General features: G+C 43.8%; 1 protein-coding gene across 4 annotated transcripts in view; it reads right to left on the bottom strand.

Annotated features, from left to right (window-relative positions):
• The window catches only part of LOC138763967 (dihydropyrimidine dehydrogenase [NADP(+)]-like), a 1056199-nt gene that overhangs the window by 998328 nt on the left and 34563 nt on the right, over positions 1-23308 (bottom strand). For 2 of the 4 annotated variants that reach the window (XR_011357924.1, XM_069939065.1), the window contains exon 1: positions 13384-13482. The exons of 1 other annotated variant lie outside the window; for it this stretch is intronic. Coding sequence is in view for 2 of the 3 variants with exons in the window: in XM_069939065.1 (XP_069795166.1) it covers positions 13384-13431 (48 nt within the window). In the remaining variant the exon portion in view is untranslated. Of the gene's footprint in view, positions 1-13383; positions 13483-23308 lie in introns of those variants that run through there. One more of the 4 variants, XM_069939062.1, reaches the window with a different exon arrangement.

Genomic DNA, 23308 nt, shown 5'->3' with positions numbered 1-23308 from the left:
GTTCCACTGTTCGTTCACCTGCTGCTCCAGGACGGCGCCGACGGCTGTGGCAGAGGCATCGATAGAGAACGCCATATGCAGGTCGGTGTGTGGGTGGACGAGCAGAGTAGCCTTCGTGAGGGCATCTTTCGTTGTTTCGAATGCCCTGCTGGCCTCTGAAGTCCAGGTGAGTGTCTTGTCTTTGGCCACGATGAAGGCGAAGAGTGGCTGCATGATGCATGTAGCGCCTGGAATGAAGCTGTTATAGAAATTGACCATACCCGCGAACTCCTGTAGCCCCTTGAGGTTGTCCAGGCGTGGGAACTCCCTGATTGCAACGACCTTCGTAGAAGCAGGTGTGGCTCCTTCGGCTGTGATGGTATGGCCCAGGAACTGCATGGACTCTTTCCCAAACTGGCACTTGGCCAGATTGATCATTAGGCCGAAGTCAGCCAGTTGGGAGAAGAGGGTGCGCAGGTGAGAGTTGTGCCCAGTCTCTGCTGGTGACAAGGATGTCGACCAGGTAAATGAATACAAAATTCAAATCGCTGCCCACTGTGTCCATAAGGCGCTGGAAAGTCTGGGTGGCATTCTTGAGCCCAAATGGCATGTGTAGGAACTCGAACAAGCTGAAGGGTGTGATGATGGCTGTTTTGGGTATATCCTCAGGGTGCACCAGGATATGGTGATACTCGCGCACCAGGTCGACCTTGGAGAATACCTTCGCGCCATGCAAGTTGGCCATAAAGTCCTGGATGTAAGGGATCGGGTAACAGTCAGGTACTGTCGTGTCATTAAGCCGTCGATAATCTCCACAGGGGCGCCAGTCGCCAGAGGCTTTTGGGACCAGGTGGAGTGGTAAGGCCCAAGGACTGATGGAGCGTCTAATGATTCCCAGCTCCTGCAGATGCGAGAACTCTTCCTTCGCTATCTGGAGCTTATCCGGCGGGAGCCAGCATGCCTTGGCGTGGACCGGCGGGCCTTGGGTGGGGATGTAATGAAACACCCTGTGGCGTGGTGAGGCGGCGGAGAACTGCGGCTTGAGGAGGGACAGGGACTCATGCAGGATACGCTGAAACGTGTCCTTTGGCGTGCTGACCGTGGCCATCTGTAGCTGCTCTTTGTGGGAGGCATTGAGGCGAACAGATTGGAAGGTACAGGCATCTACCAGTCGCCTACCTTGAATGTCGACCAGGAGACTGTGGGCGAGGAGGAAGTCGACACCCAGGATGGTGGTTGGAAGGGACGAAACAGTGAATCTCCACGAGAACTTCCGTTGGCCGATCTGGAAGTGGATGGTCTTGTCCCCACATGTTCGTGGGCTGCACGGAGGGGAAGTCCTCGAGGCCGGTTCTGGGACTTGATGGTTGTGGGCAGGATGATGGTGATCTGGGCCCCGGTGTCGATGAGGAAGCGTCGGCCGCTGACTGAACCCCACAGGTAGAGAAGGCTGTGTTCTTGGCCAGCCGCCACAGCCATTAACAGCGGCTGGCCTGCTCGTTTCCCTGGAACAAGCAGGGCTGATGACACTTCCAAGCCTTGGCTCCCCAGCAATGGTGGAAGAAGCAGAGGACTGAAGTGGATGACTTGCTTCTGGCTATGCTCTTTGAGGTCCCTGCAGGGGCTGGGTGTTCCACCGCAGCGCTAGAGGAAGGCTTGGAGTGGTCATGCCTGTGACTTGTAACCTGCTGGACTGCTGAGCCCTCCAGGAATTGAGCCATAGCTCCTGAGCTTTTGAGCGACCTTCATAGGGTCGACAAAGCTCTCCTGGGACAGTAACAGCCGGATGTCTTCAGGCAGATGGTTGAGGAAGATGCGCTCAAAGAGTGGGCAGTTGGTGTGATCACCCATGAGCGTGAGCATCTCACCCATCAACTCAATTGGAGTTCTGTCCTCCAAGGAATTGAGGCGCAGCATCCGAGCGGCACTTTGGCACCTGGATAGGCCGAGGGAGCCGGTGTGCACCCACTTGATGGTCCCATACTTTTCTTCCGCTGGTGGGTGCTGAACGAGGTGCAACACTCGTTTGGCGGTGGCCTGGTCCAGGGCAGCGACCACATGGTAAAACTTGGTTGAATCCGATTAAATCTGGCATAAGTGAAACTGAGCATCTGCGTGGCTGAACCAGGTCTCCGGGTCCTGAATCCAGAAGTCAGGGAGCTATAGCGTTGACCAAAGGGTTGTTCATGTTGGGTTCAAAGACGTTTGAACCTCTGGGGGTCACTAATTGTAGCAGCGGCTACACTGCAAACTGAAGGATTGCACAACCAGACGGGTTGAGTTCAGTGAGCAAAAACTTATTTATTGCAGGCTGCCTGGCTGGTCTTGTACTCCCAACCCAGATCTGGCTGAGAATGCGCTGGGGGCCCCAGCGTCACCGGGGCTTCATGTAGGTCCCCAAGGGTAGGCTTCTGAGCCCAGGGCCAAGGTCGGGAGGACGGCACCATTTTGGCTGGCTGCCCCGCCACGTGTGTGACAAGCGGGGCCGATTCGCCTGCCTCATGGTGTACCGCCACAACATTTTATTTTTCATCCCTCAAATGGGAACAAAAAGCCATGATAGCTAAAAGTGTGAACAATTCTAATTATATTGTTAAATTATAAGTTTTCAAGATATTTTGAAGTCATTGTAGCTGTTTAATTTAGAATATTAATTCTAAATTTGCATTTTCACATGACTGTGCTAAAAAACTAATTTCTCAGTTTTCTTTTTTTAATTAATCAAACCACCAACTGTTTCTGACTACACGACTAAGCTAAATGTGCCAAATATCAATTAACAGTCAAGCCTATGCTTGGCTGGTCAAAATATTGTTGCAGCTGATATTGGGATTTCTGTATACAAGCAGATTATAATTTTCACCATGAGGAATCTATCTGCCAACTGCAAGAACTCATGCTGTTACAGTAGGCAGATGAATGACATTTCAGTATCTACCACAGGTGAGAATCATAAAGAGGTTTATAAGCTGTGCTCAAGATCCAGAGATTCAGATTGTTTCACAGATCTCACTGTCTATCCCGCAATTGCCTTTTGTGCCCAACTCATGTGATGTGACTGGCATATGATTATTACAAACTTCCTCACAACTGCCTCGAGTCATATCAATCACACAAGCTACTATGACTGATCACCAGGCAACATGCCAATCCTGCCACTGGGTTAAGTGTCAAAATTGCTGAAATCCTACCAATTCACTGCAAGCCTCCAAACTGCACGCTGCCACATAATGTTACCCCATCTGAATTGGAGGATTTGCTACGAGGCAGGAAGATCCTTTGATAGCAACTATTTTCTTGTAGCTTCCAACCCTTGCGTTGGCAACATCCCTGTTCAATTTACATTTATTCATTTTGTTTTTAAAATAAAAATCACTCAAAATATAGGAAAAACATGAAAATGCTCACATTAAAATCCATGATATCAATCAGTGGTTTTCAAACCTTTTCTTTCCACTCACATACCACCTTAAGTAATCCCAATGCCACCAGTGCTCTGATTAGTAAGGGATTATTAAGGTGGTATGTGAGTGGAAAGAAAAAGTTTGAAAACCACTGTTTTAATCGAACCTAATTGTCTCATTATGTGAGACGGTTTCATCAGAATCTGAATTTATTGTCATGAACAAGTCACAAAATTCAGCGCTTACGAGGCAGCATCCTAGTGCAAACATTCATATTATAACCATCTTACAACATTATGATTAAAAAATAAGATAAGAACAATATTAATGCACAAAAAGTAAGACAGCGTTATGGTTCATTGATCATTTAGGAATCTGACGGCAGTGGGGAAGAAGTTGTTCTTGTGCCGCTGAGTGCTCGTCTTCAGGCTCCTGTACCTTCTTCCCAATGGTAGCAGACTGAAGAGGGCATGGCCTCGGTCGTGGTGGTCTTTGAGGAAAGAGGCTGCTTTTTTTAAAGACACCGCCTCATATAGATGTCCTTTATGGAGTGAAATCTGGTGCCTGTTGTTATGTCTCCATGTTATTAAGGAAGTTTATTAAATAACTTGGAAATGCAAGATTCAAATAACAAAAGAGACTTTTACTTACTGATGCCTTCCACCATCTCAGGAGACTGCTCACACAAACACTATACATATACATACGCCCCACAGTGTTGCACTACAGTGAGAAGGGTGTATTCTTATGTGGTTACAAAATAGTTCACATTATCATGACTATATAACATATCTCCTTCTCAAGTTAAAGAAAAATTTCGTGTTCTTTATCACTTCCTTTCCAGTGCAACTTAAGTAATTGAATTTGTACACTAGTTTATTTAAACAACTATTTTTCCATAGTTCTTATCAATATCGCACTGGCGGCAGTATGTTGCTTTGCCATCTTGTGGATTTGGCTGCGACTGTTGGGCTCTGTGTGGCTGGTACATGTGTCGATGATGTAGCTTGTTGTGCTTCAACCTGACAACTGCTATGTTGATGTTCTGGTATTAGTGGTTGTGGTCTCTTCACTTGATACCTCACTTGATATTGGTGTTGCAGGATTTGCTGGTATTAAAACTTTCTGCTTCATCACGTCATGTGTCGGCCAGATGTGAATTCTGTTCTTCCTCAGCTAACTGCCAGAGTCTGTTTCGACAATGTATGATCTTGGTATCTCAGCTTTTCTGATGTCCATGTTTTCAACATCGGCTCATGAATATGCACATGCTTCCCTCTGAAGAGTTCTGGCAATGTTTGTGCATGTTTGTTATAAATGCTGGCGTCCTTCTTCTTGCATGTGCAGTGAACTGCAATTCATTGGTTGGGTGCTTTGCTGATGGCTGGTCCCGCCTCCCGGCTCTGCCCCGGCTGCCCACATATTACCCTGGTTTCCTGCCTAATCCCAGAACCCTACTGAAGACAACTGTTGAACCCTAGCCATGAGCTAATAAAAGCGTTTATTCTCCCTCCAGTCGAGAGAGGTTTTATTTATGTTACAATTTTATTAGCTCATTCTCTATCAATGGAAGCACTACTCAAGACAGGTATGCTAGTGATAGACCCCCTGTCCCCAGACGCAGCTAAATAGTTCACGTACTGGCTAGACTGCTTCCAGGCCTACCTGAACGTGACCAGAGACGTCTTCCACATGAGCAAACTCAAGACGTCCGCACTCATTTCAAGGAGAGGAATGAAAGAGTATGCAGTCATCAGGGAATGCTCTACGTATGATGCTGCCATTGAGGTGTTGAAGGCCCAGTACCCGAAGTCGCAGAACGAGGTCATAATGAGGCATTGACTCACTCTACATCGCCAGTGACCGGGAGAGACCATCAAAGACTACCTGCTGGATCTCTGGATACTTGCCAAGAAGTGCAGGTATGAAGAAGTGGCTAGGTGCCAAGTTCATAAGGAAGAACAAATCTGGGACACTCTAGTCGTAGTGACTATTTGAATCGGGTAAGGAGGACCTCGCTAGCCACGTTAAGCTGGCCAGCTCGAGAATGACGACCTCAAAGCCAGAGAGCTCGCTCACCCTTGTGAGCCCTTCCAAGTACTGGCTGGTCCCGCAACAGCTACTTCTGCCCGAGAGGCTGCTGCTTCCCGTTCTAGAGAGTGCTTTTTTAGTGCCAAGAGCCAGCATTCCTGATCTCATTGCCCAGGAAAAGATTCAGTGTGTTCCAGTTGCGGCAAGAAAGGACATTGGGTGAGAGTTTGCCACATGAGGGGAAGCCCGGGGAAGTCCATGGCTTGCACTGTTCCTGGATCTGATTCCAGCCCAAGCCGTCTTCCCCGAATTCTCCCAAATTCACTTGCTGCGCGACACGCCAACAGAAGGTGGGGGAGAGGAAATGGTGCGAAAAGTCTCTGCGGCCATCTTGCCGTGAACCAAATTCAACGCTAACGTCAAGGGAAGGAGGGCAGCCATCTTGCCGCGCCATGAGGTTGGCACCATCTTACCCACACAGGGCAACCCAGGACGGTGGGACCCACTCGAGTGAGGAACATAGAGTCTCCGGGACCTAGCCTCAATAGACCTAGATCAGGACAGATCTCACCAGCTCAGTAACTCAATAGTGACTGTAAAGGTAAACTGATATTCCACGAGATGCCTAATTGACACGGGCTCTACTGAGAGTTTCATAGACTCACAGACTATGCAAAAATACAATCAGAAGATGTATCCTTCTAATTACCATATATTTCTCACGTCTCAATCACATTCTACGCGTGTACAAAAATATTATATAGTACATCTGTCGTTCGGGGGGGAGGGGGGGAAGGGAATTCTGTATAATCTTAATGAACTGTGTGCTCTGGCGTTGTTGAGTCTGGACTTCCTATGTCACCTTAAAAGCGTGACCTTGAGTATTCTGGTCCCCTCCCCCAGTAACAGTTGGAATGGAGGGCCTCTAAAATCAGGACTCACATGCAGCCTTTACACGCTGAATATTGCCCCTCCTCCTCTCTTCCTGAATCTGTCCACAGACAAAGTCCATTGCCACTAAGAGCAGGAGGCACAGCTCAGCAGACCAAGAATTTATAAAGGTGGAGACTTAGCATCTGGTGGAGGAGGGTATTATTGAGCCTAGCACCAGCCTGCGGAGAGTGCAAGTGGTAGTAGTTAAAAGGTAAAACAAATTCAAGCTAGTAATTGACTATAGCCAAACTATTAATCGGTACACACTCCTGGACGCATACTCCCTCCCTCGTATTTCGGACATGGTGAATGATATCACACAGTATCAGGTCTATTCGACCATCAACCTGAAAGCTGCCTATCACCAGCTGCCAATTTGTTCCGAAGACCATCCACATACAACATTTAAGGCTAATGGTCATCTCTATCAATTTCAGATGGTCCCTTTTGGTATTACTAACGGGGTTGCGTTCTTCTCGAGGGAGATGGACAGAATGATGGACGAGTATGGGTTGAAATCTACCGTCCCCTACCTTGATAACATCACCATTTGTTGCCGTACCTTGGAAAATCATGAGACCAACCTTCAGAGTTTTCTCAATGAGGTGAGAGCCCTGAACCTCACTTATAACTCCAACAAATGCATGTTCAGGATTAAATGGCTGGCTATCCTTGGCCCTGATCCCAATAGGATGCCACCACTGTTAGAGCTCCCCATCCCTGGAACCACAAAGGATTTGAGGAGATGTCTGGGGTTTTTCCTCATATTACACCCAGTGGATCCCTCAATATGCTGATAAGGTTTGCCCTCTCTTGAAAGTCACTAATTTCCCCCTCTCGACTGAAGCTCAAACAGCCTTTAACTACCTCCAGAACCACATTGCAAAAGCCACCATGCATGCGATGGATGAGAATGTACCTTTCCAAAGTGGAAAATGATGTAGCCCTAGCTACTACCCTCAATCAGGCGGGCAACCCGGTTGCATTTTTTTCCACAGACATTAAAAGGCCATAACTCCAGAATCCATCAGTGGAAAAGGAGCTCAAGCTATTTTAGAAGCCATAAGGCACTGGAGACACTATCTGGCTGGTAGAAGATTTACATTCCTCACTGATAGGTCTCATTCATATTCAGTAGCGTCAAGAAGTGCAAAATCAAAAATGACAAGATTACTAAGAGGATCGAGCTCTCCACCTACAATTATGACATCGCCTATCGGCCAGGAGCCCTTAATGACCCTCCAGATGCCTTATCCAGAGGAAGCTGTGCCTCTGCACACACTGGCCAACTACGGTCTATGCATAATGAGCTCAGTCATCCAAGGGTCACCCGCATAGCTCATTTTGTCACACTCGCAATCTGCCCCACTCTGTAGAAAACATCAGGGAAATGACCAGGACTTGCCAGGTCTGCGTGGAGTGAGGCCGCACTTCTATCGCCCTGCAAAAGCGAACCTTATCAAGTCACCCAGGCCCTTCAAACGGCTCAGTGTCCATTCTAAGAGACCTCTCCTCTCCACGAACGGGAGCAATTTCTTCTTCTCTGTCACTAGCGAGTACTCCTGCTTCCCATTTGCCATTCCATGCCTGGACACGTCCACCTCATCAGTTATGAAGGGCCTAGACTCCATTTTCACTCTGTTCGGGTATCCCAGCTATATTCATAGCAACCAGGGCTCATCCTTCAAGAGTGACAAGCTGTGTCAGTGCCTGCTGGTCAGGGCATTGCGTCCAGCAGGACTACTAGCTACAACTCCCAGGGAACGTGCAGGTTGAAAAGGGGAACGCCAAGGTCTGCAAGGCAGTTAAACTGGCCCTAAACTAAAAAGGCTTTAGAGATTCACGATGACAGGATGTCCTCCCTATTGTGCTCCACTTTATCTGGTCACTATTATGTACTGCAACCAATGCATCAGGAACTACACTCCCAGTCTGGGTCACTACTCCTGGTCCAGTCCTTCTTAAGAAGTATGTGAGGAGAAGCAAGACCAACCCTCTGATAGAAAGGGTGAAACTGCTCTATGCCAATCCCATGTATGCCTAAGTGGAGTACCCCGATGACAGGGAGGACAGAGTCACTATCATGGACCTGGCACCTTCCGGAACAGAGGGTCCGTTGCCTCAAGTGCCCTGCGAGCCACGGAGCTCATTCTCACCACTCCCAGTCAGGGCCTTGAGGAATCCAGATCAGGAAGAAAGCGCACCCCCTCCATCATTGATCCAGAGACCATGCCCATCTTTCCTCCCTCACAAGGGGACTAGGAGACCAAGATGCCCCATGCCCCCCCCCCCACCAGTGTTAAGGCGCTCCACCAAGATCTCCAGACCGCTTAAACTTGTAAATTTGTAAATAACTGTATTTTATTTTTAACCACTTGTTCTGAACCAATGTTCTCTGTTTTCATTCAGAGACCCTAAATTCTACAGGAAGGGGTGAATGCAGTGATCTGGGATTCACTGGAAGGCTGGCCCCACCTCCTGCTCTGCCCACGTATGTCCCTGGTTTCCTGCCTAATCCTAGAATCCTTCTACTGTTGAACCTACCCTAAATATGAGCTAATAATAGCATTTGTTCTCCCTCCAGTCATGACTAGCGTGTCAGTCAGTCTTCTTCTGGTTTCCTCCTGGTCTTCTGGAGGGTGTATTTTACTTGGCAGAGTTGTTTTATATCTCCTGCCATTTAGAAGTTCTGCCGGGGACTTCATATCAGCCCTTAAAGATGTTACTCGTTATGATAGAAGAGCAAGGTATGCGTCTTTTGTTACTCAACGCTTAACTAGTGTGCGTTTCACAGTTGCACTCATCTTTCAATGAACCCATGGCCTTTGGGGTAGTATGGGGTTGATGTAGTGATAACAAACTCATACTCTGCAGCCAGTTTTCTGAATTCTTCTGATGTGAACTGTGTTCCATTGTCACATATTACTTGATCGGGTATTCCTTGTTCAGCAAGGAGCGCTCTCATTTCTGAGGCGATAGTTGACTCTCTCACGTCTTTCACCCTTTTGATGAATAGAAACTTAGAATAGTAACAGCTACTATTAAATACCACTCTTGATTCTCAATGAACAGGTCTGCTCCCACTGTGTGCCGTGGCCTGTCAGCTATTTCTGTGGAAATTATTTCCTCTTTTTGTTGTTGTGTTTCTGTACTTTTGGCATATAGTCTTCGTCTGGATCTCATAATTGACAGATATCAACTGCAACACTTGGCAGCTATCCAGACCTAGATTTGCTGGTCCGTCTACATCTACCTCGTAGAATGTACAGAGAATGTTCTTTCTCTTATGGCAGTCATTGATCTTAGTTCTCCCTAGCTGCTTGATCATGGGTCCACTATAAGCCGTTAATGTGACATTTACTGTTTCCAATTAACTGACTTTTTGCATACCCTTTTACATTTTCTGGGAACATCTGGCAGTAGAGTCTGAGAGGAAGGATGTTGCTTTGTGATCCAGTATCACCTTTAGGTTAAATATCGTAGGCTTGTTCTGGATTGTTTTCTGTATTTGGATCCTTGTGTGCAACTTGCTTCCTTCTTTCATCTCACCTCACATCTCATGACGTTCAGTATCTGGGTGTCGGAGTCCTCATTGTTGTTTCCTTTTATGTGGTGGATCTTCTCCTGGTCTTTTTTCTTCACTGGTATTACTGTTCTCTTCATACCAGACTTGCACATCTTCGCACAGCGGTTTGCTTCACCACAGGCTCTACATTCAGAACCGTATGCAGGGCATTTGTTTTGGTCATCGGAGGGGTGTTGTCTGCCGCTCTTCCTGCAGGTCTTGGGGGGTATGCACTTTCCTGATTGTGTTCTTTATAGCATCAATCCTTCCTTCTCTTTACTGTGGGCAAGTCTGCATAGATAGGGATTTCTTTTGCATCCTCATGGCTTCAAAGGCTCTGGTTGTGTCGATAGCCTCGGCCAGCTTCAAGCTATAAGACTTTTGGACTTCAGGATGGACACTCCCCCATATTAGTTCATCAACAAATCCTTCCTCTATATCCTTAAATCTGCATTTTGCAGCAACAATTTTTAGTCTGATGAGGAAGCTATCAACAGTATCATCAGTCTCTTGCATTAAGCTTTGAAATTCTTAGCGTTTAATTATATGATTAGACCTAGGTTCAAGGTGAGAAGCAAACTTTGCAAATATCTGTTCTGCATCATTTTTATCCACCTCTGTAAGCTCCCAGCTATTAAATAAGTCAAGGCCTCACTCCCCTGTCCAGAGAAGGAGATAACTGACCTTCTCTGCTGTTGCATTTTTTAAATAGCTTTTGAATGCTAAATTGCATTTCAGCTGAAACTTTTTAAACAGTTCAACAATGGTTGCAGCCTCCCAAACCATCACTGGGTGAACTGCTGTTGCTCCAGCCATTCTTTTCAGTAACGTTTTTTTCTTTTTCCCCTCCGTATTTCAGTGATTTAAAATCAATTGTATGGTTTTAGTCCTGTTCTCTTCTACTGCTGGCACCATGTTATGTCTCTGTGCTGCTTGGGAGGCTTCTGAAATAACTTAGAGATGCAAGATTCAAATAACAGAAGAGAGTTTACTTACTGATGCCTTCCACCATCTCAGGAGACTGTTCACACACTCATTTGCATATACATACACAATGGTGCACTACAGTAACTATAGCGAGAAGGGTGTATTCTTACGTGGTTACAAAATAGTTCACATTATCCTGACTATATTACACCTGTGATGTCTCAGGTCGAGTTAACAACTCTTTGGAGCTTCTTCTTGTCCTGAGAGTTGGCACCTCCATACCAGGCAGTGATGCAACCAGCCAGAATGCTCTCCACAGTACACCTGTAGAGATTTACGAGAATCTTCGGTGACATACTGAAGACTCACATTACTTCAAAGGAAATGGACCAATGTCAATTTTTCTCAAGCAAAATATTTCAGTAAAAATTGGATCGAAAGCAGTGATTCTCAAACTTCCCTTCACACTCATAGACCACCTTAAGTAATCCCTTACTAATCACAGAGGACCTATGGCATAGGGATTACTTAAAGTGGTCTGTGAGTGGAAAGAAAAAGTTTGAAAACCACTGATTTAAACTATTCCTTAGATTCTGGCAAAATAATGTTATGATTCAAAATAATCCTCAACCATGCTGGCAAAGGTAGTTAATGCCTTTTTAATTGGATTGATGAGATTGTCAATTTGTCCCTACTTGTTAAGATCTGGACTCCAACAAAGTTACAAAGATGATTTATTTTCAGACGACTGAGAAGCAGACAGATTGATGAGTCAATAGTAACTTAGTGTGGCACCAGTGGGCCTGCAACTTGAAAGCAGGCTTCAGGATAAAAAGCGCTGCCCCTATAACTTACTGGCTAATGGTGGACACAAGGAAATAATCATTTTTAAAATGAGTGAGCAAAAGCAAACTATGTCTTGATAGAGTAAATTTAAATTCTCTTTAAGTATAATTGCATTCATATATAGAGCTTAAAGTGCTTCCAAGTCTCAAAGTATTGTAACCATCAGCAAAAGCTTATAATGACGGACAAAAAGGGTTATTTGGCCTACTGGATCCAGGACAGTTCTCAGGAAAACAAGCCCATTCAGCCCAATCCCCCTCTTCTTTCTTTCCTGCACCTTGTAAAGAGTAATAGATGTTGTTGCAAAGTATCCTATGCTGAATTACTATAGACAGTGGTGTACACGCTGTGCAAGACTAACACTGCCAGGCTTGCATGCTATGCTTATATACATCATTACTTCTGTCACATGAACAGGAACTAACATCATCAGCTCAGATGCAGGTCAATTTCCCACGTTTTCCACAGCACGTCTGCCATTTCGGGAGCCGGTTCACTTGCTGGCAAGTGGGTTGCCACATGAACCCCCCCCCACCCAGAACCAGCAATCCTGCCTACAGACCCCCAAAGTCTGTATATTTTTTTGTTTGGGTGGCATTCCTCTCTGCTGAGGCACCTGAACTACAACTGGTCCATCAAGATCCAGAGACGGTCAATTGCAAAAGGTTCCTCTTTACCTCCGATGTCTAACATGTACATCGAAACATTGCCTCTTAGTACCTCGAGAGGACCCTCATTCGGACACTGGATTGGTGCTCGGTGTGCTCCTTTCTGTATGAAAACGTACTTGCAGTCCTGCAAGCTCTGGGGTACATAAGACCTGGCCTGACTATGTTGTGATGTTGGTATGGGCGTTAAAGAACCGATCATCTCGTGGAGCTTGCTTAGGACTGCTGCTGCAGGCATCTCCCGCCATCCTCGTAAGTCTAATATAAATTCTCCTGGCACCATCAGGAGTGCACCATACACCAGCTCTGCTGATGAGGCACCAATATCGTCCCCCTTATCCACCTGCATGCCCAAGAGTACCCACGGCAATATGTTAACCCAGTTCGGTCCCTGCAGACGTGCTATAAAACCTGATTTCAAATGCTTGTAGAACATTTTTACTAGTCCGTTGGATTGTGGGTGGTACGCAGTTGTGTAGTGCAACTTGGTTCCAAGCAGGGTGGCCACTGCTGACCACAGGCTTGACGCAAATTGGGAACCCTGTCAGATATGATGTGTGCTGGCAGACCAAAATGAGAGCCCTGGCACAGGTGTTGGTAGTCAAGTCTGTCAGTCAAACCACCTCTGGCCACCGTGTGGCCCGATCCACTGTCATTAGAAGAAAACAGAAACCACCTGATGCTGGCAGGGGCCTACAGTGTCCTTGTGTACGTGATCAAACCTCCGATACGTGGGCTCAAAAGACTAAGTGGGGCAGGCAGCTTGGCCTCAGCCAAGGTGAAGGTCTGGAAAGTGTTGGTATGAACAGGCCTTTGGCCCTCTAGATCAACCAGCAGGCCACGTACTCTGATAAAATAAGCTCTTAGTGGTGGTTGTGCCACTGCAGCCAATGTGAACCTCCATGCCAAACTGAAGGTGGATCCTACGCCTTCCAAATGTCTGGATAGTACTGCAGGTTACGGCTTTCACCGATGGCCCGGGTTTTCTGTTACGTGTGAAACCCCAAAGAGGGAAGCATGCTGATCTCACCCCCTGTATCCACCAAGAAACGGCAGCTGGAATGTCTATCCCAGACATATTAAAGGCTGTCTCGATGGCCAGCTGCTGCACCAAATAGCGACGGCCGGCACCAGTGTTTTCCCTGAAATGCAACATGGAAATTTTTTTGATTAATGCATGCCATGGATCTGAAAGTGCCAACATTTTGGACTTCACAACCACATGTATAGTTTGACCAAGCAGAAGACCAATGCCAGTTGGGGCAGATAACATCTGATTCCATGCAGTACTACTATGGAGCAAATGCCCTGAATCAAGAGACGGCCTGCCGAGTTTCTGATTTGCTGCAACAGTCTCTGAAGGAGGGCAAGTATATAGCGCTCAAGAGTCTGCTCGTCCATACCTGTGGCCTCTCACGGCATGAGTGAGTGGCCCATTTACTTCACTTGAATGGCTTGGGAGACAGGATCCCTTCTGTGCTCATGAATGAAATGCTGGCACTAGCAGAAGGGCATAGGCCCTGCTTCATATCCGAGCAGGCTTACTTGGAACATTTGCAGAACATATCCACATGCTGCTGGCCAGTGAGGATTTCAGTGACCCACAAAGAGGCCCGTGCTGACATTCTATAGCAAGCTAAGTAAGAAAGCTTGACACCCGTAGGACAGGTCACCAGATCTGTCAACTCCAACATCAGACCAGCAGGTGGGTCGATCAAATCCGTCGTCAATCGGGCAGGAGACAACGGGACAAAGATAGCACCTATTGATGTTTCTACCATCAACGATGACCCCCATTAATACTATCTCCATAGATGATCTTCATTTCTATTTTTGCCACCAAAGAGTCCATAAATAAATCTCAAGAGATGTCAACAACACCTGTTTATATTGGAAATAGACAGACTTGTTCTGCTTGTAGAACTGAATATACATTAGAATTCAATTAATTTATCATGTTCCTTCACCCTTTTCTCATTTGAATGAATTGGATGATAGATTGCACAACTTATTTCCAGCCCTTACACAATGATGGCATCCATGCAGGCTGAGTGTACAGGAGATTAAGCATCTGTCGAGGAATGCGAAGAAAACATGTCACAGGATAATTAAGAATGAACGTGGTGTTCTGTCCATCTTTCATCATCAATCTACACGCATCCTCGTCCCCAATTAAAAGTATCCAATTATTCCGCATGACACCAAGGCTATTTCATCTCCATTGATCCCATTAGCCAAAATATGCTTTAATACAACATTCAAAGATTTTCAAGGGAATGCGGTTTGATTTTTTTTTTATTACTTTCCAAATGGTCAATGCATAAAATTGCAAAACACTTCACAGGAGACGCAGCTAAAATTCGTGTAAAGTTTCATCAGGAGATTTAAGGTCACATGAGAAAACTTTGGACAAAGAGAAGGTCTATAAGGACTTAGTCACACGAGGAAAGGGAGATTGGTTAACATAGTGGTTAGCCCAATGCTATTACAATGAATGTGACAGAGTTTGAATCCAGCACTGTAAGGAGATTGTACATTCTCCCTGTGTCTGCATCAGGGCCGGATTAACATGGTAGTGAGACTAGTATATGCTACATGCCCCAGATTTTCAAGGGCCCCCAACGTTTATGTACTATGAGTTATGAGATACATTTTCATCTTTGTGCAGCGGCTAGGAGATACCACACTGATAGTCTGTGTTAATAACTCCGATTAAAGTGATAATAGGATAAAATCACTAACCTTAAAGGGGTGCGCCACTGTCCTGGCCTGACCGCCTCATTTTTACCCACATCCTCCCCCCCCCAATCTAACTCCCGACATGGCAGCAGGGGTGCAGTGCTGCTGGAGTTCACCAGAGCGCCGCTCCGCCATCTGATCGGGACACCCTGGAAGCTCACGGCGATGGCTCAATACAGGAGCAATGGTCGTCTTTGTTACCCAAAATCACCCACGCAACTGCAGCTACTCGGCTAGCGTCAGGGAAACGCAAAGTCAGCCATTGATTCCTGCAATGAAACAGTTGCCATCACCACCAATGAAAGTAAGATTTGTTTTCACAAAATGTGTACGTTTAAGGAGGAGGTGGGGGGGGGGGGGGAATGAGGCAATTTCAGTGTAAGTACGTTTTAATGGGGAGATGGGGGGCATAATTTCAGTGCTTGCCATAGGCACCGTTTCCTAGATATACCACTGGTAATCAATGAATATATAGTGATCTGAAAAAGCTAGCATCACTTTGTTAAGAATAATTAAGACTATTTCAAACTTACCAAAACGGACATACAGGGTCAGCATCAGAAACTCTCTTGGGGGTTTGGGAGGAGAGGTGCAGTCACACTTGCCCCTCATTGCGAATGCACCTGCCGGCATTTTGCACACTGATGCCGCCTCACTTCCCTTCAATGCCCAAGTGCCAGCCGGCACAAATTTAAGGCTGCTTTAAATGCTACAGACCCTGCATATTTTAATCCAGCACTGGTCTGCATGGGTTTCCTCCTTCCCATCAAAACATACAGGGGTTGTAGATTAATTAGAGTATTTGGGTGGCATGGGCCTGTTACCGTTCTGTACATCTAAATATAAATTGAGGGCCAAAAATGTTCATGGAGAGAAGAGTCTTGGCAGCTTCAAGAGCAGACATCTCTGAAGGTTGGAGAAATTGAAGAAATTATATTGATACCAAGGTGCAAGATCACCATCAACAATGGTGTGAGAACATGAAACTCTACATGGACAAGACAAAGGAGATGATTGTGGACTTCAAGAAGATGAAGGTCAACAAAAAGATGAGAATTGGCGGACAAAAAAAATAAAATACGAAACATTACAAACGTACAAGGTGGAGAAGAACATAATGAAAATAAAGCAAAAGTATTATGAGCTAGGAGAAAAAACACACAAAATATTAGCCTGGCAACTTAAAACAGAACAAGCTAAAAGAACTGTTTTGGCATCAAGGAGAAAGGACAAAAAAATTACATATAATCCAATGGAGATTAATGACAACTTTAAGGAATTTTATGAACAATTATACCAAACTGAGAATGAGGGGAAAATTTATAGCTAAAATTGAACTGCTGAAATTGCAAGAAGAGGAGCAAAACAAGCTGATAAAACCATTTGAAATAGAGGAAATACAGGATATATTAAAAAAGCTGCCGAACAATAAAACGCCTGGAGAGGACGGACTCCCAATAGAATTCTATAAAGCATTTAAAGACTTATTAATTCCTCCTCTCCTGGAAGCAATGAACCAGATAGAAGAAACACAAAATTTGCCAGATTCATGTAAGACAGCAATAATTACAGTAATACCAAAGATGGGGAAAGATCCACTAACACCAGCATCATTTAAGAAAGCAGGGAGACAGAAATCACTTATACAAAGTTATTTAGACCAATATCTGACCAGGGAAAATTGTTGGATCTATCATTGCCAGCAGAAGGACATTTACAACAAAAATCGAAAGAGATCAAGATTAATTAGCTGTGGACTTTCTGAGAATAGGATAGTCCTTCCAAAGTGGAAAAGGACCATGCGGTGTAGGAGCAGAATTAGGCCATTTGTCCTCCTCAAATCTGCTTCATTTTTCAAATCACCAGGACCATTGCCTGAAGAGGGCGCACAAAATCAGTGAACCGGTGCGGACTCAAAAGGCCATCATGGCCTGTTTCCACTCCGTAAATGGTTATATGGTTATGGTTATATAGACCAATATCTCTACTTAATTCAAATTATAAGATACTAGCAAAATTATTAGCAAACAGATTGGCCGACTGTGTACCAAAAATAGTAAAACAAGATAAAACTGGATTTATTAAAGGATGAATAATTTAATTCATGCTGTTCAAGGAAATAAAATACCAACAGTGGCTGTTGCTTTAGATGCAGAAAAAAAGCCTTTGACAGGGTAGAATGGAATTATTTATTCAAAGTATTACAGAGGTTCAACCTACCAGAAAAATATATTAATTGGATTAAAGCATTATATAATGGACCATTAGTGAAGGTGACAGTAAATAGATATGTATTGAACCAACTTAAATTAAGTAGGTCAACTAGGCAGGGATGTCCACTAGCTCCCTCACTGTTCGCTTCAGCAATAGAACCATTGGCAGAACTGATAAGAACAGAAAATAAAAGGGACAAAAATAAAGGAGGAGTATAAAATCAGTTCATTTGCAGATGACATCATAGTATACTTAACAGAACCAGAAATATCAATAAAAGAACTACATAAGAAATTGAAGGAATATGGAGAAATATCGGGGTACAAGATCAATGCAAATATAAGTGAAGCGATGGCAATGAGTAATGCGGATTATACAGAACTTAAAAAAGAATCACCATTTAAATGGCAAACACAAGCAATCCAATACATAGGTATTAGATTAGATAATAAATTAAATTATCAGCCATTAATGAAGAAATTACAGGAAGATTTAGAACTCTGGAAAGAATTGCCACTAACATTGATAGGGAGGGTAAATTGCATTAAAATGAACGTCTTCCCAAGGATACAACACTTATTTCAGTCATTGCCAATTCCCTTAACAGAGAAATTCTTCAATGAACTAAAGAGAATAATAAGGAAATTCTTATGGAAAGGGGGAAACGAGGATAGCATTAGATAAATTAACAGTGGTACAAACAAGGTGGTTTGCAGTTACTAAACTTTAAAAATTATTATAGAGCAGCACAATTAAGATATCTATCAGATTTTTATCAGACAAGGGAAAAACCAGATTGGACTAAAATAGAGCTAGATAAAATAGGGGAAAAGGTACCGGAACATATACTTTATAAGTGGGATGAAAAGCTGGTGCAATATAAAAGCTCACCAGTGCTGTACCATTTACTCAATATATGGAAGATTCACTTAGAAAGGAAAAATACAAATTACAAACTACCAAAATTATTATTGACACAAAATCAACTAATCCCTTTTACAATAGATAACCTTTCCTTTAGAGAATGGAAGAGAAAAGAAATTAAAAGAATAGAAAATTGATTTTTGGGAAATAATTTATTAACATTTGAACAAATGAAGTACAAATATGGAATAACTCACGGTACAATGTTTGCATATCATCAACTGAAAGCCCACTTAAAGGACAAATTGGGAAGGAGACTGAGATTACCAGAAGGAAGCAGCTTTGAATATGTGATTACAGAAACAACGATAATAAAAAGATTTATAACGAATATGTACATCAAGCTGCAAGAGAAAGAAAATGATGAAATAAGCTATAAACCAAAACAAATGGGAAAAAGATTTAAACATAAAGATAAAAAAATGAAATATGGGAAAAGTTATGCTCTGGAACTATGAAGAATATAATAAACACAAGGTTACACATGATACAGTACAATTGGTTGCACAGGTTAAATATCACGCCCCAAAAGTTAAAAAAAAAATTGGATCCAACATTATCAGATAGATGTTTTCACGCAAGAAGGAAACGGGAACAACAGTACATGCAATTTGGGCATGTGAGAAAGTGGAAAAGTTTTGGGAAGATCTAAATAAGGTATTAAATCACAAAAAGCAACATACCAAAAAATCCAGAGATCTTTCTTCAGAGTAACATAGGAAGTAATGAATTAGGCCTCAAACTGGATGAAGTGCAAAAAAGATTTATTATGATAGCCTTAGTTGTAGCAAAAAAATGTATAATGTCAACTTGGAAATCAGAAGGGAGCCTGAGAGTACAGCAATGGTACATGGACATGAATAAATGTATTCCATTGGAAAAAAAAACATATAATTTAAAAAATAAAGTCACATTATTTGAACATATTTGGGAATCGTACATGGATCATAACAGAGAGGGCCTACCACGGACCTCCACCCCCTAAAATGATAAGAAGACAAAATGACCTGATCCAGTGTGTAAAAGTAGATGACACAATTTTCTTGTTTATTTTCATTGTGTCATGACATTGTTTAATGGTTTTATTGTATTGTAAATGTTGAACGTTTAATGGGTTTGGAGGGGGGTGGGAAGGGGGTAGGGAGGAGAGGGGGGGAAAAAGGGGAGAAAATGCCACTGCGTATATTTAAGAGGAAAATGTTTCTATGTATTTTGATTGATATGGTTCACAGTGTGAAAAACAAAAAACAACTAAAAAAAATGAAGGTCAACCACTCTTCCACAACACATCAATGGTTCATTCATGGACAGAGTTCCATCGTGTGTATATAAAGGATTCAAGAGATTCAAGACTATTTATTATCATATTTCTTTCTTTCTTTGGCTTGGCTTCGCGGACGAAGATTTATGGAGGGGTAATGTCCACGTCTGCTGCAGGCTCGTTGGTGACTGACAAGTCCAATGCGGGACAGGCAGGCACGGTTGCAGCGGTTGCAAGGGAAAATTGGTTGGTTGGGGTTGGGTTTTTCCTCCTTTGTCTTTTGTCAGTGAGGTGGGCTCTGCGGTCTTCTTCAAAGGGGTTGCAGCAACCTCCTTATTATCATATATTGATAAAACATATTACATGAAATTTATTTTTACCTGCTGCAAGACAGACAGATTCGCCACCAGGAGGAATTACCTTGGCACATCTTATATTCTTACAGTCAGAGAAAGAGAAGCAAAAGAGAGTCCCTCAGAGTCACTGAGTGTCTGTAGATTTGCCTTCAGTGCTTCCTCAGCCATCGTAGCCGCAGAGTCCAGTTGAAACCCGAGCTCCAGATCCGATTCTGTGACTTGACACAATCAAGAACCCTTCAGCGCCCTTGGCACCTCATCGCAACCCACTTCCGATACCCTGGTATGCCACCAGCCTCTTTGAGCCAGTCTTCAGCAGTCCGCAGCACAGTGCGAGTCTCCCATCGGTGCATTATTATTCTAAAGTACCAAACACACCGAAAGGACGCAGAATATCTTGAACAAGAGCTGAAAGACAGTCGTGCCATTTTTCACTGTAATTCTTTCATGATCTTCCAAGAAATTCGTAACATGGTCTTGTAGAATGATCATGTGATACATTGGTATTTCGGTTGTCAGCCCCTGCTGTAGTAAACTTGACATGTTACTATTTTTTCCATTTTCCTTGTTACATTGCTGAAACGTCGAGGGAGTTCACGGTCATCATCCTGGTCGCAGTGTACGTTCCACCCCAGGCTAATGTCAGGCTGGCATTGGATGGACTGAGCTCTGTGATAAACACCCACGAGAGCACATCCTGATACCTTCCTGATCATGTGGAAAACTTCAATCAGGCCAACTTGAAGAAATCTCTGACACATCACATGAGACCAGAGAAACCCACACACTCAACCACCACTACATCGCGGCCAGAATTAACACTACCTATGCAAAGATCTTGACCCACTGCAATTCGCCCATCGTCACAATCTCTCCACAGCAGATGCAATATCGCTGGCTCTCTGCTCAGCTCTGGATCACCTCAAAAAGAGCAATTCATACATACGGCTGCTCTTCATCGACTACACCTCGGCCTTCAAAACTATTATTCCCTCGGTGTTTGTCAAAAAGCTACAAACTCTGCAACTGGATCTTTGACTTACTCATCAGAAGACTACAGTCAGTACAAAATGAAAACAACATCTCCTCATTGATTATCAACACAGGTTAACCCCAAGGATGCGCGCTTAACCAACTGCTCCACTCATTAAACACCCACAACTGTGTGGCCAGGCACAATTCCAATGGCATCTACAAGTTTGCCGAGTTGTCGGCAGTATCACCAACAGCACTGAGGACGTGTACAGGAGGGACAGAGATCAACTCATTGAATGGTGTAACGACAACAACCTTGCACACAACGTCAGCAAAACCAAGGAGATGATTGTGGACCGAAGGAGGAAGTGAGGGGAACACGACCCAGTCCTCATTGAGGGCTCAGTAGTGGAGAGGGTCAAGAACTTCAAATTCCTGAGTGTCAACACTTCTGAAGATCTGACCTGGAGCCTCCACACTGATGCAATCACAAAGCCTCACCAGCAGCTATACTTTGTGAGGTATACTTTCTGAGGAGGTGCGGTATGTCACTGAAGAATCTCATGACGAGCATTCTAACTGGTTGCATCTTTGCTTGTTATGGAGGTGCCAACTCTCAGGACAAGCATATATACAGCCTGCGACAAACAGGCACCAGACTTCACACTATCGAGGACATCTACATGAGGCGGTGTCTTAAAAAAGCAGCCTCTATCCTCAAAGACCCCCCACCACCGAGGCCATGCCCTCTTCACTCTGCTACCATTGGGGAGAAGGTACAGGAGCCTGAAGACGAGCACTCAGCGGCACAAGGACAGCTTCTTCCCCGCTGCCATCAGATTCCTGAATAATCAATAAACCATAGGACACCGTCTTACTTTTCATACAATGTAACTATAAAAATAAAAATAACAGTGCAAGATGGTTATAATATGCATGTTTTCACTATGATTTCTGCTGCAAATTTCATGACATTTTCATGGCAGTAAATTCTGATTTTTGTTTTTTGTTTCCAGTTTCCAGGACAATGGAATGAAGAAAGAAGCACAGAAACATCAGCAGAAAACCATGATAACAACTACAAATAATGGCAGATTTTTTGAGCACCGACATGGCGCCACAAATGGAACATTCACATGAAATAATGTTTAGTGCCTACCAAAAGAAAAATGATCTCCGCTTACAGAAGAAGATAAATGCAGCACCAAATACTAGAAATTCTTCTCGATGGCTTTTCTAGATAAACATGAGCATTTCTCTTTTTCTTATCCCTGTCATCTATAGTGGTATCTGCCCGTCTGCAGGCCTTTTTGCCATTTTCAACTACATTTATGTACATCGGAGCTCTGTTGTTATTAAAATGGCATGAACAGAGAATCCGAGCCTCACTTGGGTAAGTCAGGTGGTGATTTTTTTTTCATCTTGCGTCAGCACTTTAAAAAAAAATTGGTTTTTGGATCTTTACAGTTTTCAGATCTTTGGAAAGAGGGTAGTCGAACTGTATCATTATTACGCCTTAAAATCCTGTTCTGCAACTCAAACGCAGTCTACTCCACATAAATAATCTTAGCTTTAACCAAAGGTCTGCTGCCATCAACATGTTTGTGAACTCCAAATGTACTCCATGATAGACACTAATAATGTAGCAATTCAAAGTTACATCATTCTCGATATATAGAAGTCACACAATTTTGAGTGTTTGGAAGTATCTAGAACCAGATTTTTTTTTTTTCCCCGTTTAAGCAAGAGAGAAAATACTCAATGAATTCTAGCAGAAGAAAAAATAAGAACTAGCCTGGAATTGGGTGAACACGCAAACTTTGCCCTGCACAAAGTGCAACGAGTGTGTGGATTTCATGAGGTGTCCACACAGTAGAACCTTTCTGATAACCTGAAGACACACCAAGGCCATTTATAGTCATTTAATTACTTGCAAGTGCTGTAGACATAAAAGGATTCCAGCAGCCAGTTTGTGCATACCAAGATCCCATCAAGAGCAATGAGGTAATTGGCCAGATGATCTGTTGTTGGCGGGTTGACACATACATGGCAGCCAGGGTAACCAGGCAGATTTCTCTGCTCTTTTTTCAGTTGGTTCCACAAGAGTATTTATATCCACCTGGGAGTGTTAAACACAATTACTGTTCATAAAGCAAACTTCAATCCAAAACAACATAGAAAATGTAGATTATAACAGCAATTACAGATAATATGATCCTGAAATAGCATTTCATCTCAAACTCAAATAGAACACACTGTACTTCCATAATGGACCAAGAATGCTACATTACTGTGCATTTCCACATCACAGTATTAATGCTGAATGAGTACTTCATTAACTGCGAAGCACTTTGGAACAGCCTGAAGTTATGAAAGCTGCCAGAGAAATACAAACTTTTGCTCTATTAAGTACCTGCAGACAGCTCAGTGGGCTGCAGATGGGACATGGTGTGTGACTGGGTTCCCAGCACTTTAATGAACAACAA

This window comes from Narcine bancroftii, chromosome 5, assembly GCF_036971445.1.
Source record: "Narcine bancroftii isolate sNarBan1 chromosome 5, sNarBan1.hap1, whole genome shotgun sequence".
In the NCBI taxonomy this organism is placed as follows: Eukaryota; Metazoa; Chordata; class Chondrichthyes; order Torpediniformes; family Narcinidae; genus Narcine; species Narcine bancroftii.
Note: the sequence above shows the minus strand (reverse complement) of the source record. Positions and strands in the feature narration are given on the sequence as shown.